This window comes from Pleurodeles waltl, chromosome 8 (assembly GCF_031143425.1).
Source record: "Pleurodeles waltl isolate 20211129_DDA chromosome 8, aPleWal1.hap1.20221129, whole genome shotgun sequence".
In the NCBI taxonomy this organism is placed as follows: Eukaryota; Metazoa; Chordata; class Amphibia; order Caudata; family Salamandridae; genus Pleurodeles; species Pleurodeles waltl.
This window is the reverse complement of record NC_090447.1, coordinates 259,413,823-259,430,445: the sequence shown is the minus strand read 5'-3', so window position 1 is coordinate 259,430,445 and position 16,623 is coordinate 259,413,823. Positions and strand designations below refer to the sequence as shown.

Genomic DNA, 16,623 nt, shown 5'->3' with positions numbered 1-16,623 from the left:
CTCTAATCTCCAGAATTAAATCCTCAACTGTGAAGTTACTCAGAATAATATAGTTTTTTGTGCTTTTCACCTTATATCCTCCTAATGATTGGAAAACTTTGGAAATGCTGAGCACTCTTCCCTGCACTTCTTTCCTAGGCACCAACAGAAGCATGATGTTGTTAGCGTACAGCTCAATTTTGGACATTGAAGGTACAAGCACTTCAATTATTGAATCAATTCGAATTGCCATTGCCAGGGGCTCAATAAAAACTGGCGAGTGTGGGCAACCCTACCCTGCGCCACACTGAACCCTAATGGAGGTTACCTCACTATACTTTTAAATTAATTTAACTTCTGTGCTCATACACATCCTTTTAATAAAAACCTAGAGTCTGGGGAGAGAACTTGAATTTTCCAAGTATAGAGAAAAGAGTCTTCCAGACCACCAGGTCAAATGCCTTTGTGCGTCCGTCAAAAATAAATCGCCCCTGGGGTCTGATTAATCTTGAACATCCTAAGCCTCTATTAAATAATTAGTGTTAGTACTCACTTCCCACACAGCTATAAAACCATTCAGATCCTTATGTATTACACAAGGGGCAACTTTATTAATCCTATTTGCCACCAGTTTAATTATAAATGTATAATCTGTGTTTAAAAGAGTAATCGGACAATGGGAATTATAATCAACTGGGCCCTTGCCCTTTTTAAGGAAGCTGATGACTTTCCCTAGCTTAAAGGATGGAAGGGGCAAGCCCCTTTAAAAATAAAAGTAACACCCTACAATAGCCTGCAAAGATCTTTTAAAATTGCACAGGAAATCCATAAGCACCGAGGACTTTACCCCCAGGTAAGCGCTGTATTACCTCCTTTAGCTCAGCTAAGGAAAAGGGACTATCAGTTAATTTTCTATTTGTATAAAAAAGAACCAGTCTTGGGAGAGAATCTAAAAAGGAATTCAGTTCAGACAAATTAACATTGGGTGAGGTATTATATGTATTGCTAAAATGTTCTACAAAGACAGAATTTATATCATCATCTGTAGAGCAATATCTCCCCATTATGGGACACTTTACTGCTTCAATTATATTTCCACGGAGTCCGCATCCGTGCCTGCCAGGCCAACAGCTTCCTTGCAAAGTTTGAAGCTGCATGAATCTTTTGACAATAAGTTGAGTTTTTCACATAGTTTTTACATACTAATAATCTCAAAGGTCCTCCTTTGATTCCCCCAATGACTTCCAGTTAGTATCTGAGCTGTCCTGGAGAAACCTTCTATGCTCACGAATGACTCGGTTCTCCAATCGGATTTCTTACTCCCTCAAAAGTTTAAACCAAGCTATATCCTTAAACATTACAAAAGCATCCAGGGACACTTTCATGGCATCCGAGACCATACCAATTGAAGTAGGGCCATTATTCTATTAAAACATATTCTCTCTCAATTTTACATAACCAAACCTAATTCTCATCTTCTAAAAAGCATCTACTGGACACTCATCTCCATTTCTAGGGCTTGATTCCTTAGAAACAATTTCTAACTCCAGGCAGAATGATGCGAAAAACCATTAGGCAGCATATTCAAACATTTAAACACACTGAGGATCAAATTAAAAACAGTAATTTAAGCTTGCTGCTGTTTTATGTCTGGCTGAGAGACAAGTGTATTCTCTTTTGAAATTTTCTGGTGTTCCCCCAGGTTTGGGCTTCAGTTGGATCATCCTACTGGAGGAAGAATCAAGGCCTGGCAGTTGTAGAAGTTAAAACTTTTCTCCAATAATCAGTCCTCCCTCGACACCTACTAATGATAAAAATAGTTTGTTAAAAGGGTCATCCTCAGCTTAAGCATACACATTAACCAGTGTTACCCGTGATTGATTAATTGTGCAGTTAACCCAGCACAACCATTGTTCTGTATCCGACTGCCACCTGTGGACCCTTAACTGAACATGCTTATCAATGCTTACTAATCAAGATAGCTACTCCTCTGTGGGCAGCACCCACAGAAGAGAAACATTTAAAACCAGCCCACGTTCTGAACCTGCCAAACTTGGATATTCTACTAAGATGGATTTGAGTTGTCTGAAAAAAATCACTGCAGGTTTATGACATTTTATCAAAATTTCCACTGATTTTTAGCATTATGACAACACCTTCACCACTGCTGCTCACTCAAAAACAAAAATGCAAAACCTGACATATCTCCTCACAAATACACTCCCCACTATGTTATTGACAAGGTTTGCATGCCTTAGATAATGGGGTTACCTTCCATCATACCCAAAAGTGCAAAAGTATAAAGCGCAAAGTGCAAACTACAAGGTTATTCAACTCCCCAGCAACTTTATCGCATGCATAAAAAGCATGTAGTATCCGAATGAGAAAGTTCATTAAAACACATTCGATATTAAAGTGCATTACTAATTCCATATTAAAGTGCCTTAAAGTGAATAACCTATTCCAGATTATAAGACTCTGACTGGCATCTCTTCAGCCTCTGGCCAGCCTGACCAGCCCTGTCTACCTGCAAACCACCACAAATGCATCCTCTTTGATGTATTATAGAAAAATCTACAAAAACCTTGACACTGAACCTCCTTTTTCTTAATGCACCCCTACCCTCCTACACACCCCAATGTATCCATCCCCTCACCCCTTCACCTCCCCTAGCCACATCGGACGTTCCGCCCTTCTTTCCCCTCCCCAGTTCACCCTCCCTAGCCTGAACGTAGCCAGCACCATGACACAGTGTTGCTCCTTCCGAACCAAACCCACTCACCCGCCTCTCTACCACCCCTGTCCAGCTAATATTAATAACTTTAAAAGACATAGAAACAGAAACTATTGCAGACAGAGAAGTTCCCTTACTCCATCAGAGTCAATCCACTACCTCACCTCACCCCACATTCCCCCCCAGCTGATCTCTGCTAGAAATTATTGTGCTTCATTTGTCTGGGAAAAAACATAAAGGTGACCCTTAAACAACATTTTGGCCCATATTTATACTTTTCGACGCTAAACTGCGCTAACGCAGTTTAGCGTCAAAAAGTTTTGCGCCGTCTAACGCCATTCTGAAGCGCCAAGCGGGCGCCGTATTTATGGAATGGCGTTAGACGGCGCAATCAGACCGGCGCTGCCTGGTTTGCGTGGGAAAAAACCACGTAGACCAGACAGCGGCGGCGTAGGGGGAAAATGGCGCATGGGCGTCTTAAAATGGGGCAAGTCAGGTTACGTCGAAAAAATCGTCTTAACCCGACTTGCGCCATTTTTTAACGACGCCCATCCCCCATCAACATGACTCCTATCATTGTAAAGATAGGAGTCATGCCCCCTTGCCCAATGGCCATGCCCAGGGGACTTCTGTCCCCTGGGCATGGTCATTGGGCATAGTGGCATGTAGGGGGGCACAAATAAGGCCCCCCTATGCCACCAAAAAAAAATATAAAAAATAAAAAATTATACTTACCTGAACTTACCTGAATGTCCCTGGGGTGGGTCCCTCCATCCTTGGGGGTCCTCCTGGGGTGGGCAAGGGTGGCAGGGGGGGTCCCTGGGGGCATGGGAGGGCACCTGTGGGCTCATTTTGAGCCCACAGGCCCCTTAACGCCTGCCCTGAGCAGGCGTTAAAAAGTGGCGCAAATGCGCCGTTTTTAGCCACGCCAACTCCCGGGCGTCTCTTTTGCCCGGGAGTATAAATACCACGTAAAGTCCTGGGAGTCATTTTTTAGACGGGAACGCCTCCCTTGCATATCATTAACGCAAGGAAGGGGTTCACGCTAAAAAATGACGCACATTCCGGGAACTTTGGCGCTATTCGCCTCTAACGCCATAGTATAAATATGGCGTTAGTTGGCGTTAGTTTTGCGTCGAAATTGCGTCAAAAAAAACGACGCAATTTCGGCACAAACGGAGTATAAATATGGCCCTTTATGTTTAATCATTTGTATCATATCACGGATGCCTAGGTGGCTGCAGGTTAAAATGATGCAATCATATTCTTAAACTCTCTACGAATCTCAGCAGTGTAGATCATCATGTCTGGAAAAACTCCTAAAGGTAAATTCATTTGCACCGAAAAAGTCCTTCCCTTTATAGCGTTATCCAGACCTTTCTCTTTCACCCTATAATCAGAACAATTACCCAGGATGGTACAAGAATACTTAGGGTTCTATGGGGCCAAGAACTTACTCTCTAAGCCTGCATTACTCATGTCTTGTGAGGCCTCAAGTAGGGCATGAGATCATATGAGTCTACCAATGCCACCATACCCCCACTGTCCTCTCTCCCTTCAGACACCCAGAGTCTCAAATGATCGCCTTGAATGATTTTCAAGTATGCCTGCCTTTTGTGCAAAGACCTAATCTCTTGATCCAATCTTGCATTCAATGAGGAAGTAATTTAAAATTTGTCCTCACAGTTTGAGACCCGCTGCTTGAGTTCCTCAGCTGATCCTCAAACTTTGCCAAATGCTGCTTCATCTCATTTGCAAAGTCAAGTTGCTGAAACCTCAAACCCTTGACTTCCCCCAGACATTCTTTAAGCAACAGAAGAGGCATCCACCTCTGATCCCTGATTAACCACGGTTTGTAAGGTGGACTTCAGAGCTTGTCTATTGTCCAAACTGGATGTCCCAAAAATTGAAGTCATGTGGCTAGCCAATGTGCCTTCCTCAAATGCACAAGCTTCCCCCAGTCTCCTTGCTGCATTTGTCAGGAGGTCGGCATCAGCCTCACATCCCACAGTAGTCATAGGAAACAAGCTTCCCCTCTCTGGGGTTCCAGCCTGATCCTGGATAGCGTCTGCCTAAATTATGGTTGACTCTTCTACTGCCACTGAGTCTGAGACTGGCTCAATTGCTCTTGACACCTGAGTGTTTAAGCCCCCATTACTTGGGTAAGGATCCTTATAGTTCTTGCTACTCTCAACGCTATAAACTACCCTTCTGCTTTGGTCGAGCCGGGAGCACCTAGACCTATTCTTTACAGGGCCCTGCAAGCTGTCAGTCACCTCTGTCTCCAGAACAGGCAGGTTAACACCAATCTCCTCTATGTCTTCGTCTCCCACCTCTGCACTGGGGATGCCCTTATCACCTTAATACTTATTATATGCATCGCGGGAACTATCTTTCTTGATGTTCATTGGTGGCTGTGGAGCCAAATTTGAACTTAGTCAAGCAGCACGAATGTTTAATGGAGGACCGGCTGTCTCCATGCTCTCCCGCTTCTGAGTTGAAAAGAAGCTTGAGGTGGACATTGGGGAGGCCGCCTGAAGCTGTTTCCCATTCTTCATACTTCTAATTTTGATTTTTAATGCCTTTGGTGGCATAAGCAAACCAGAGCCTCTCCTAGGAGTTGCAGGGTCAAGTGATGACCTCATAGATTTTCGGCCACCGGAAGCTTTAATTAAGTCTCACTGTGCTTGTTTAACACTAGTTTAGTGTTGACTTTATGAGTTTATAAGTTGAGGTTTTAGCATCTTAAGATCTCTCTCTCTGTGGGGGCTTGATAATTAAAATCACTCACGGAGGCTACACAGCTGGTGACAATATTCCCCTTCCTCTGCAGCTCCCACAGTACCACAGCCACTAATTAAAAACTTGAATCACCTGAGTAATTCACTGTTATATGGGCTCACCCTCTGAGTCGCCTCACAGTGTTTTACCCTCTTTTGTGATGGGGGAAAGCAGGCAGGCTCTGCCGGCATACCAGAGGCTACCTCTGGATATTAAACCAAATTGAAGCATCATCCCAAGAGGAGCTGATAATGGAAGGGACTTGACTGTGGCGCAGGGTCCACCTGACTCACTAAGCAGCTGTCCTGATGGAATCTCTCTACTGCCGGACCAGTCAGTGCGATCTTCAAGATTTATCCCAATCAGAGCTACCAGAGCACCTAGATTTGTGTGCCTGAGCGGTAGGCCTAATCAAGATGCTAGTTTCCGGTGTGCCCCACAAGTGGAATGTTTGACCGCGGCAGGGGCAAAGTGTACTGTTGGGTCCTATTGTCTATGTTATCTGAGGTGCCCCTGCGGTGCCTTGTGAAGAATCAAGGGTATCGCCTCAAGGCACTTTGTTTCAAAGAAAGCACTTGGTGACTTCTGCACTGAAGAACAATCACCTGTGGGCATCTTGTCTCGCTCAAGAAGTGCCAGGAACTCACCGGATTGCTAGGGTGAGCCACATGGTGAGCAGAGATTTACTTCCAGCTGCCTGGAAAAGGGCCACCAACAGAAGCCTCCACTCCTGCTGCCACACCCTGAGTGATGCACCGCAAGGCCAGCTGCTTCCCAGCTCCACAGCAGACTTGTGTGTGGCACACACCAGATTTTTACCTTGATGCTCCCTGCTACCAGTGAGGGCCACCTGCTGCTGGAGGGATGAACATGCGAATTGGGTGAGAGACAAAAAATGCCTAGACCTGCAAGTGATTGCTAACCCCATGGGAAAGGATGAGCTGTAGTACCATGAAATTTGAACGGAGGGGGGAGGAATGGAGTATTTGGGGGAGTTAATTGACAGAAAGGGAGAGACACATAAGAGGGACTGGTGGAGGAGTAGCAAGGTAGCCAGAAAAGACCCCTGGAAGACTAAAGATTCACACCTGTAAATCAGGTATCTTTGCATTACTCTATGTGTTGTAGAACTTTATGTTTTCTGTCTAATAGTGCAAGTACTTATCATTTATACAAAAAGAACCACTGGGCTCGATATTGATCTCATTGCACTGCAGGTGTGGGTGTTAATTACAGAGCCTGACTTCCCCCTCACTAACTTCCCTTAGAAGTCTTTTCACTGTTTGCCCTTGTTGCTACTGAGAGTCAAGTGTAGACATGGTTGTACTCAGTTTTCAGAACCATAGCAGAGTGATAGCAGTGGTAAAAAGCCTTAACCTCCCTATGGTGTGGCTCACTAGCACCGGCCTGCCCCATGGCCTGACAGATTCTGTACCCCTGTCTGACAATTACCTTTCTGGTACCCCGTTCAGCTCTTCCCCGGTACCAGGTAGCCCCAACTACTTTGGTGTACACAGAGGGGTCTGGGTTCCAGAGCAAATATTGCTGAGCAACAACTGGGGGATCTCTGACAGTGTCTTGCCGTGCTGGTTGGATTCTGTGCCACAATAGCTTGAATAGTTTGTGTGTGATCTTGCTGTCTGCCCTTGAGCCTTTTGATTCTCCCACTGTTTTCTCTTGTGGATCAGACAGGAGTCTGCACTCCATCTGTACTGGGATCTGCCCCACACAACTTTGGAACTAATATCTGGAGGAAAGTACCATCTTTCTTGGCATGTTACCCACAAGTTCTGCCTGTTTGTCAGTATGTTTTGACAGTCTCACTGGGATCCTGCTAGTCAGGACCCCACTGCTCAAAGTTTGTGGCCTAGTGTGTATGTTGTCAGTAGTGCTTAACTGTGTCACTGACGTTCTGCTAACCAAAACTCCAGTGCTTATGCTCCCTCTACTTCCAAATTAGTCACTATAGTTTAGTGACTTCATATTCCAATTCCTATCGGCACACTGGACCCCCCTTATAAGTCCCTAGTGTATGGTACCTAGGTACCCCAGGGCATTGGGGTTACAGGAGATCCTTATGGGCTGCAGCATTTCTTTTGCCACCCATAAGGAGCTCAGGCAAACCTTTCTTCAGGACTGCCATTGCAGCCTGAGTGAAATAGTGCCCACACTATTTGTAGATTCACAATAGTAACTCCGAATATGGCCATGTGAGGTGTCTAAGATCATGGAATTGTCCCCCCATTCCAAATCTGGCTCCACCATGGACCCCCAGAACTGCCAAACCAGTTCTCTGAGGCTTGCACTGCAGCTACAGCTGCTGCCACCTCAAATACAGGTCTCTGCCCTCCTGGGGTCTGAGCAGCTTAGTCCCAGGAAGGCAGAACAATGCATTTCCTTTGGGAGGAGGGTGTTACACCCTCTCCCTTTGGAAATAGGTGTTACAGGCTTGGGAGGGGTAGCCTCCCTGAGCCTCTGGAAATGCTTTGAAGGGCACAGTTAGTGCCCTCCTTGCATAAGCCAGTCTACATCAGTTCAGGGGCCCCCAGTCCCTGCTTGGGCGCGAAACAGGACAAAGGAAAGGGGAGTGACCACTTCCCTGTCCATCACCACCCCACGGGTGGTGCTCAGAGCTCCTCCCATGTGTCCCTGGTGTTAGCCATCTTGTTTTCCAAGGTATGGGGACACTCTGGAGATCTCTGAGTGGCCAGTGCCAGCAGGTGACATCAGAAACCCTTCCTGATAGGTGCATACCTGTGTAAGTAGCGAATCCCCCTCTCAGGGCTATTTAGGGTCTCTCCTGTGGATGTCTCTTCAGATTCAGCTTGCAAGACTCCTCCAGGAATCCTCTGCATCCTCTGCTTCAGCTTCTGACCGTCGGATCAACTGCAGACTCCTCCAGGAACCGCTGTAACTGCAACAAAATATCCAGGACGACTCCTGGACCTGCAACTTCAGCTCCAGCCAGCATTTGCAACAGTTTCCAAGGTGTGCATGCTCTGAGGTCTCCCTGTATTCACCCTGCACCAGAAGAACCAAAGGAATCTCCCGTGGAGTGACAGAGTCACTTCCCTGCTTTTGCAGGCACCTTCTGCAATGACGACCGGTTCTCTGGGACGCTTCTCCTGATGATGAGCGTGCTCCCTGGAACACAAGTGGTGGACCAACCTGACCCAGACTGTCCTAAGGTCCAGCTGTCCAAGTGGAGGTAAGAGCTTGCCTTCCCGGTTTGCCACTGTACCCCTGTGCACCGCGTCATTTCCAGCTCCTTGGGCTTCTGTGCACCTCTTCCAAGAATCCTTCATGCACAATGTAGCCCAGGTCCCCAGCACTCTATCCTGTGACGTACAACTTGCTGAGTTGTTCTCCGGCGGCGTGGGACCTTCTTTTGCTACACCAACTGCACTTTGCATCTTCTTTGTCCCCGTGTCCTGGGACTCCCGTGGGTGCTTCCTGGTCATCTGTGGACTCTCTCCAGTGTTGGGAGCCCCCTCTGCCTCCTCAGTCCTAGTTGAGGCTCCCAGGTCCCTCCTGGGTCCAGGCAGCGCCATTTTGACACAAACTGCGACCTTGCTTGAACCAACAGCTTGCATCCAACATCTCGACATGAGACATCTCCTGCACCACGCAGGAACCCGCAGCCATCATCTTTGGTGCTCTTCTGCAGATTTCTTCTAACCGGAGAATCCTTTTTTTGCACCATCTTCTAGGTTGGCAGGGGCTCCTGTCCTTCCTGGAATCTTCTCTGACTTCTGGACTTGGTCTCCTCTCTTCACAGGTCTTCAGGTCCAGGAATCTACCATTTGTTTCTTGCAGTCTTGCTTGGTTCTTGGAATAACTCTAATCACGACTTGTAGTGTGTCCTGAGGAAACTTGAAGTACTTTACTCCTACTTTCCTGGGCTCTGGAGTGGGGTATTTTACTTACCTTTGGCCCTCCAGGACCTAGAGCCCTCTTCAGCGACGCCGTCTCCAACCTCGCAAGCACGCACGCCCTCGCCTCTTCAGACTACATCCTCCTGGGAGATCTAAACTTCCACCTGGGAAACAAGAATGACGTCAATACCGCATCACTGACCACCAACCTCTCCAACCTCGGACTCCGTCAGCTGGTCAACACTCCCACCCACATCGCCGGCCACACCCTTGACCCACTTTTCACTTCAAGCAATCACATCTCTTTCAGCCACACCTCCGAACTCCACTGGACCGACCATCACTGCGTCCAATTCTCCTTCCAGAAAAACACCGAACACCACCACACTCCTCTACCGCCGCACCGCCGCTGGGGAAAAGTCACTGAAGATCAACTTACCAACACCCTCGCCAAAAACCCACCACCCGACCCCACCGACCCGGACTCCGCCGCCACCAACCTCCAACAATGGATCCTCGACTGCGCCAACATCCTAGCCCCACTAAAGAGACCCACCGCCAACCAAGAATAGAAAAAAACAGCCTGGTTCACAGACGAACTGACCACCTCCAAACGCACCTGCCAGAAACTCAAGAAAAAATGGATCCTCGAGCGCACACCCGAGAACCTTGCTACCCTCAAAGAAGCCAACCGTGAACACCACCAACGGATCCGACTCGCGAAGCGCTCCCACTTCACAGAACGCCTCAACAACAACGCTCACGACTGCAAGGAACTCTTCGGCATCGTGAAGGAACTCGCCAACCCCAACGCCATTGTCAACGACATCCCTCCATCCCAGAAACTCTGCAACGATCTCTCCACCTTCTTCTACCAGAAAATTGCAGCCATCCACGACAGCTTCAACACCTCACCTCCACCAGACCCCACCCCCAACAACTCCTCCCACGCCGACCACATCACCACCTGGACCCAAGTAGATGACGCCAAAACCCTAAAGACCATGAACTCCATCCACTCAGGATCTCCCTCTGACCCCTGCCCACATCACGTGTTCAACAAAGCCGACGCCACCATCGCCCCCGCACTCCGAAAGATCATCAACCTTTCCTTCAACCCCGCTACCTTCCCGGACAGCTGGAACCACGCAGAAATCCAACCCCTCCTCAAGAAACCTAAGGCTGACCTCAACGATCTCAAAAACTTCCGACCAATCTCCCTCCTCCCTTTCCCAGCGAAAGTCATCGAGAAGATCGTCAACGCACAGCTCGCCCACTACCTAGAAGACAACTCCATCCTTGACCCCTCCCAATCTGGCTTCAGACGAAACCACAGCACAGAGACTGCACTCCTCGCTGCCACAGATGACATCAGACTACAAATGGACAACGGCGAAACCTCAGCCCTGATCCTCCTAGACCTATCAGCCGCCTTCGATACAGTCTACCACCGCACCCTACTAACCCACTTACACGAAGCCGGCATCCAAGAAAAGGCCCTCAAATGGATCTCCTCCTTTCTCTCCGGCAGAACCCAGAGGGTCCGACTCTCACCTTTCCGCTCCAATGCCAACAACCTCATCTGCGGCGTACCCCAAGGCTCCTCACTAAGCCCAACGCTGTTCAACGTCTAAAGGCCCCCCTCGCACAACTGGCCCGCCAGCACAACCTCAGCATCCTCACCTATGCCGACGACACCCAACTCGTCCTCTCCCTGACCAAAGATCCTCTCACCGCCAAAGCCAACCTCCACGAGGGACTGAAATCCATCGCCGAGTGGATGAACAACAGCCGCCTGAAACTCAACTCCGACAAGACGGAAGTCCTCATCCTCGGGCGCACCCCCTCGGCCTGGAACGACTTGTGGTGGCCCTCCGCCCTGGGACCCCCAACCACCCCAGCCAGCCATGCACGAAATCTCGGCTTCATCCTCGACTCCACCCTCACCATGTCCAAACAGGTCAACGCAGTCTCATCCTCCTGTTTTAACACCCTCCGAATGCTCCGCAGGATCTTCAAGTGGATTCCAACAGGAACCAGAAAGACAGTGACCCAAGCCCTCGTCAGTAGCAGACTCGACTACGGCAACGCACTCAACACAGGCATCCCAACAAAAGACATCAAACGACTCCAACGCATCCAGAACGCATCTGCCCGCCTGATCCTCGACATACCCCGCAGATGTCACATCTCCCCTCACCTGAAGGACCTCCACTGGCTCCCCGTGGACAAGAGGATCACCTTTAAACTCCTCACCCACGCACACAAGGCTCTACACGACACCGGACCCGCCTACCTGAACACCAAACTCAACTTCTACGTTCCCTCACGACAACTACGCTCTGCCAACCTTGCCCTCGCCATCGTCCCCCGAATCCAGCGCAAGACCTCTGGCGGCAGATCCTTCTCCTGCCTCGCCGCCAAAACCTGGAACTCACTCCCGACCTCACTGCGCCAGACCCAGGACCTCCTCACCTTCAGGAGACTCCTCAAGACATGGCTCTTCGAACGATAGCAGCACCCCCCGCCCCCCTAGCGCCTCGAAACCCTAACGGGTACATAGCGCGCTTTATAAATTATTGATTGATTGATTGATTGATTTTCTTACACTCCCAGCGCCTCTCTACACACTACACTTGCCTTGGGGGGAATTTGTGATACGCATTCCACTTTCTTAGTATATGGTTTGTGTTGCCCCTAGGCCTATTGCACTCTATTGTATTTTCTACTGTTTTCACTATTCTGTGACTATTTACTTACCTGGTTTTGGTCTCTAGTGTACATATTGTGTATAATACTTACCTCCAGAAGGAGTATTGTCTCAAAGATATTTTTGGCCTTGTGACACTAAAATAAAGTACCTTTATTTTTGGAAACACTGAGGCCCATATTTATATACAATTGTATTTTGTAAGTTTGCGCCGCTTTTGCATAAAAAAGCGGCGCAAATGCGGCACTAAAAAAGTATAAATATTGGCATAAGTATTGTCTTTTATTGTGTATAAGTACTGTGTAACTATAGTGGTATTGTAGGAGCTTTGCATGTCTCCTAGTTCAGCCTAAGCTGTTCTGCTACAGCTACCTCAAGACAGCCTAAGCTTCTATAACACTGCCTACATTTCACTAATAAGGGATAACTGGACCTGGTATATGGTGTAAGTACCTTAGGTACCCACTACAAACCAGGCCAGCCTCCTACAATATCTTGTAGCGAGGACTCCCATGTCATGAGATTTGAAAGGACCAGCAGAAGCTAATCTTACATTTTGGAATAAGTCTATCTTCCTTGTTTTGTAAATGAAACTTCAACATGATTCTGCTGTTGTAGGATGAAATGTCTTCCTTTAAAGGATGAACTGTCTATATTGTGTTTTTCTATGAAATTTTTGGTTCGGACTTGAAAAGGGTTTACCGAGTAATTTTGACTTTTTTTTAATAGCTTTCCAGTGTTCTTCTAAGTTGTTCATGAATAACTCTGTGCTTGCAAAATTATCTTGTGAGCTTTTTGGTAGCCCAGTGTTGAACATGAGTGTAATTGTGTAATTTTGATGCTTATTAAATGTGTGCAATTTTCAATTTGTGTTTCTGCTTGTATATTTACGTTTTGAGATAGTTTTCTTTGATGTAACATGATAATCATTAGAGTGATATTTTTTTTAAATAAAATTAAAATCATAGTTGGACATTTTGATCTTTACTGCAACTTTGATATTTGTGTTTCACTGTACCCTCAATCAGTCTTTGCCGCACCACCTTCGGGCAAGGCCTTAATTGCACAAGTAGCTTACTTGGAAAGTCAAAGCATCTTTAGAGGCCATCTTTCCATCACAGTTGAGTAGCTAGTATAAGTAGCTAGCGTCTTGGGTGGGGATGGGCTGTATTTTCATCTCTCGTGTTGCTAGATTGTCCCAGCAACTGCAAGGATCGCAGAAAAAAAGCCTGGGATCAGCCATGTTATCTTTTCTGTTGCAATTGTTTATCACTCCTAATGCCATCACCATACTGTTACATCAAAAAGGATGATTTACACTTGCATGCCAAAAGGGACAAGGTTGTGACATCAACAAGAAAAAATATATTTCCCACTTGCCTCATAAATCGTTCTTCAAAGAATCAAAGCATGCCCACTTATCGGAGAGACCTTTTTCAACTTGCGATGACGTACTTCATTTAATCTGAATTCTGGAGTTTGGTCCTCCGTTTCATCATTTTCCCCTCTCTAGGTGCAGGCTGCCCAGAGTGGAAGGTGGGGTCTGTGACTTTTGAGGGATTCCTTTGGGGTGCTGGAGCAGGTAATGGAGGACTCGGCTCTTGAAGATTCTTTTAATAGGTTGCCACGAGGCGATCAAAGGACCTTTGGGGAGCCTAAGAGGTGAAACTTATGATCTGGTTCCCCTATCAGAAATAAAATGATTGAAGCACCCCATTGGGAGCTAAAAAAATATATCCTGGGGGCAACTGGAGCAGGATACGGAGGATCTAGCTCCGGAATTCAAAGTAAATAAAGTATTTCGCCCCAAGTTGAAAAAGATCCCTCAGATACAGAGAAAGTGTGGAAGAGAAAACTCGAATATGACCAAAGAGTTTTGGTTAAATATGAAAGTGTAGGATTGGTAACCTCTCGAGTCCCTGAGGAGTTTGGGGAATCTATGATATCTAATGATAAGTTTCTGTTTTTAATGATATGTCCTGATGAAGGTGATGTGAACCATACCCGATCCCACCGAAATGCAGCATCAACATATTTTTTATGAGTGAATTATTTTGAATATGAAATTATAAATATATGTGAAATCTATGTGCATGTAATATATGGTTTTATTAATCTATTGTGTTTTTAACATAACCAAGTGCTGTGTTTTTAAATTGTGAATAAAAAATATTATTGTTTTTTGACAGTAGCGGGACAGAGAATAATTTCATATTGATGTTGAATGTTTAATATGCCTAACAAGTGGGTATGCTTTGATTTTTTGCACAACGATTTACGAGGCAAGCAGAGAACAAGAGGGAAATATATTTTTTCTTGTCAGCATACTATTATACTTTAAGTAGAGCTTTGGTATAAATTGGTATGTCTTCGTGACTCTTTGTGCTATTGTTGTCTTTTGGACTACTTTTGTTTAGTGATGTTCCTTATTGATTGATGCTGGCTTGCCCCCAGAAGACATACATTGGTCAGTAAAATGGTCATGGTCACGAACATCCATTCCTCTTCATTTGAAAGTATTTTTTTATGGAGAGTGTGTGGGGAAAGGTTGTTCAAGATGTTTTCTATTCACTGGAAAGGAACTGCATACATACAGAGAACTGTCACTGTTGGAAATTCCTAGAAAGGCACTGCACATTATGTCTGCACTGAGGCTGCAAATATCCACTGCTTGCCACCTTTGGCTATATATTTTCCATTTGTAAGACACTAGGAGAGAGAAACGTTCTTATATTCTCAAATTGATATGCACCACTCTTGTGAATCCCAATAGGTGCTAGCCTGTTAATGTAGAGGCATGTATGTCTTGTTGTTGGGATGTGTTGAATTCTTGGTAGTCACTTTGGGCCAGATGTATCAAGGTTTTTTGCATTCGCAAACAGTACGAATGCCCATTTGCGAATGCAAAAAGCCCTTTCAGAATGTATGAAAGACATTCTGAAAGCAATTTTAAGGAATCGCAAAAATAGCGATTCCTTAAAATTCCGACCCTGTTTAGAGAGTCGCAAATTGTGACTCTCTAAATTAGAACTCGCAAATAAGGATTCCTTATTTGTGATTCCTTAGCACATGTATGAAGCAATTCCTAAATGCGATTTAGGCATTTAGGAATCGCTATTTACCAGCAAGTTCCACTTGGTGGTAACCATGTGCAAAATTAAAAAATGCATTTAAAATGCATTTTTAAATTGTACATGTTAAGCACACATGCCCTTTTGGCATGTGTGCACCTTACATGTCCGAAAAACATTTTTCGGGGTGCAGCAGAAGGGGCCTTAGGCCCCCAGCAACCCGGGGTTTTGCATTTCCAAAATTGCGATTTCTGGTTCAGAAATCACAATTTTGGAAATGCAAAAAATTTGCAGCTATGGGCCAACAGGCCCATAGGTGCGAATGGGGCCGGTATCGCAATTTGCGATTCGCTAATAGCATTTGCGATTTTTAAGAAATCGCTATTACCGATTCGCAAATGTGATACATGGCATTTTGCTAGTCGGAAATAGCAATTTCTTAAAAATCGCTATTTCCGAATCGCAAAAGGCCTTGATGATACATCTGGCCATTTATGAGTATTATTAGTGCTTCAGTAAGCAAATAACACCCTACTCTTCAACTTCAAACACATTTTATGCCGTTCTCAAAAGACTCCCCACCCTAAGTTTAGATTCATTATACTTGCTGTCTTCTCTTGTGACTCGTGGTCACTTGAATGTATGTGTGTGTAGTCCTTAAACATCTACAGAAAATGGTGAAAATTTGAAGATAATATTACTTGAAACTTCATGATAATAATTTTCTTTCTTTGGCTAGGACCCAGTTTTGTTTTCGGGAACCCTACAACTGAACCTGGATCCACTTGGAAAGCATTCTGATGCAGAACTCTGGGAAGCTTTGCAAATGTGTCACTTAAACACCTTTGTTCAGTCACTCCCATTAAGACTCAACCATGAAATTTCAGAAGGAGGTGAAAATCTCAGGTAAAACTTTGTTCAAAGGAATGGATAGAATTTGTATGTATCATAATGAATTACTTCTGGCAATCGGTGAATCTTGTGGAAGATGACACCAGAATAGATAATCAATGGTGGACTTGTAAAAGATAAATTAGAGGTTCATAAACTGGCAACACAGACTTTACAGGATCCATGGATCGGATCATGAATACAGCACATTGCTGAGCTGACTATTGTGAAAACTAAAGACACTAGAGCACAGATTTACCAAAGGAATGCATTGCCCTTCATCACACAGGGTAATGGAAGGGCAAAACAATCTGTTAGTCAGATTTACCAAGGCACTCAAAGCCGCCTTGGGTGGCACTGCGTGGCTTGGTAAATCTGGATTAATGCAAGGCAGAGCAAGTCACTGCCTTCCATTACTCTGTACCCAGAAGCCGTAACATGGTTGGAGAGTGGGTTTCCCACGGATCCACCTATTTATTTTGGCTCATTCCCGAATTGCCCAAGACAAGTAAACCTGGGAATGTGGTAAAATTGTATGTTTTCCCCATAGAGGCCCAATTAGGGAAAGTATCTTTATTTCTC

At 45.8% G+C, this 16,623-nt stretch overlaps 1 protein-coding gene across 2 annotated transcripts in view; it reads left to right on the top strand.

Annotated features, from left to right (window-relative positions):
- The window catches only part of LOC138249903 (ATP-binding cassette sub-family C member 2-like), a 546,861-nt gene that overhangs the window by 474,164 nt on the left and 56,074 nt on the right, over nt 1-16,623 (top strand). For both annotated transcript variants that reach the window (XM_069204120.1, XM_069204121.1), the window contains one exon: nt 15,890-16,056. In XM_069204120.1, coding sequence (XP_069060221.1) covers nt 15,890-16,056 — 167 coding nt within the window. The remainder of the gene's footprint in view (nt 1-15,889; nt 16,057-16,623) is intronic.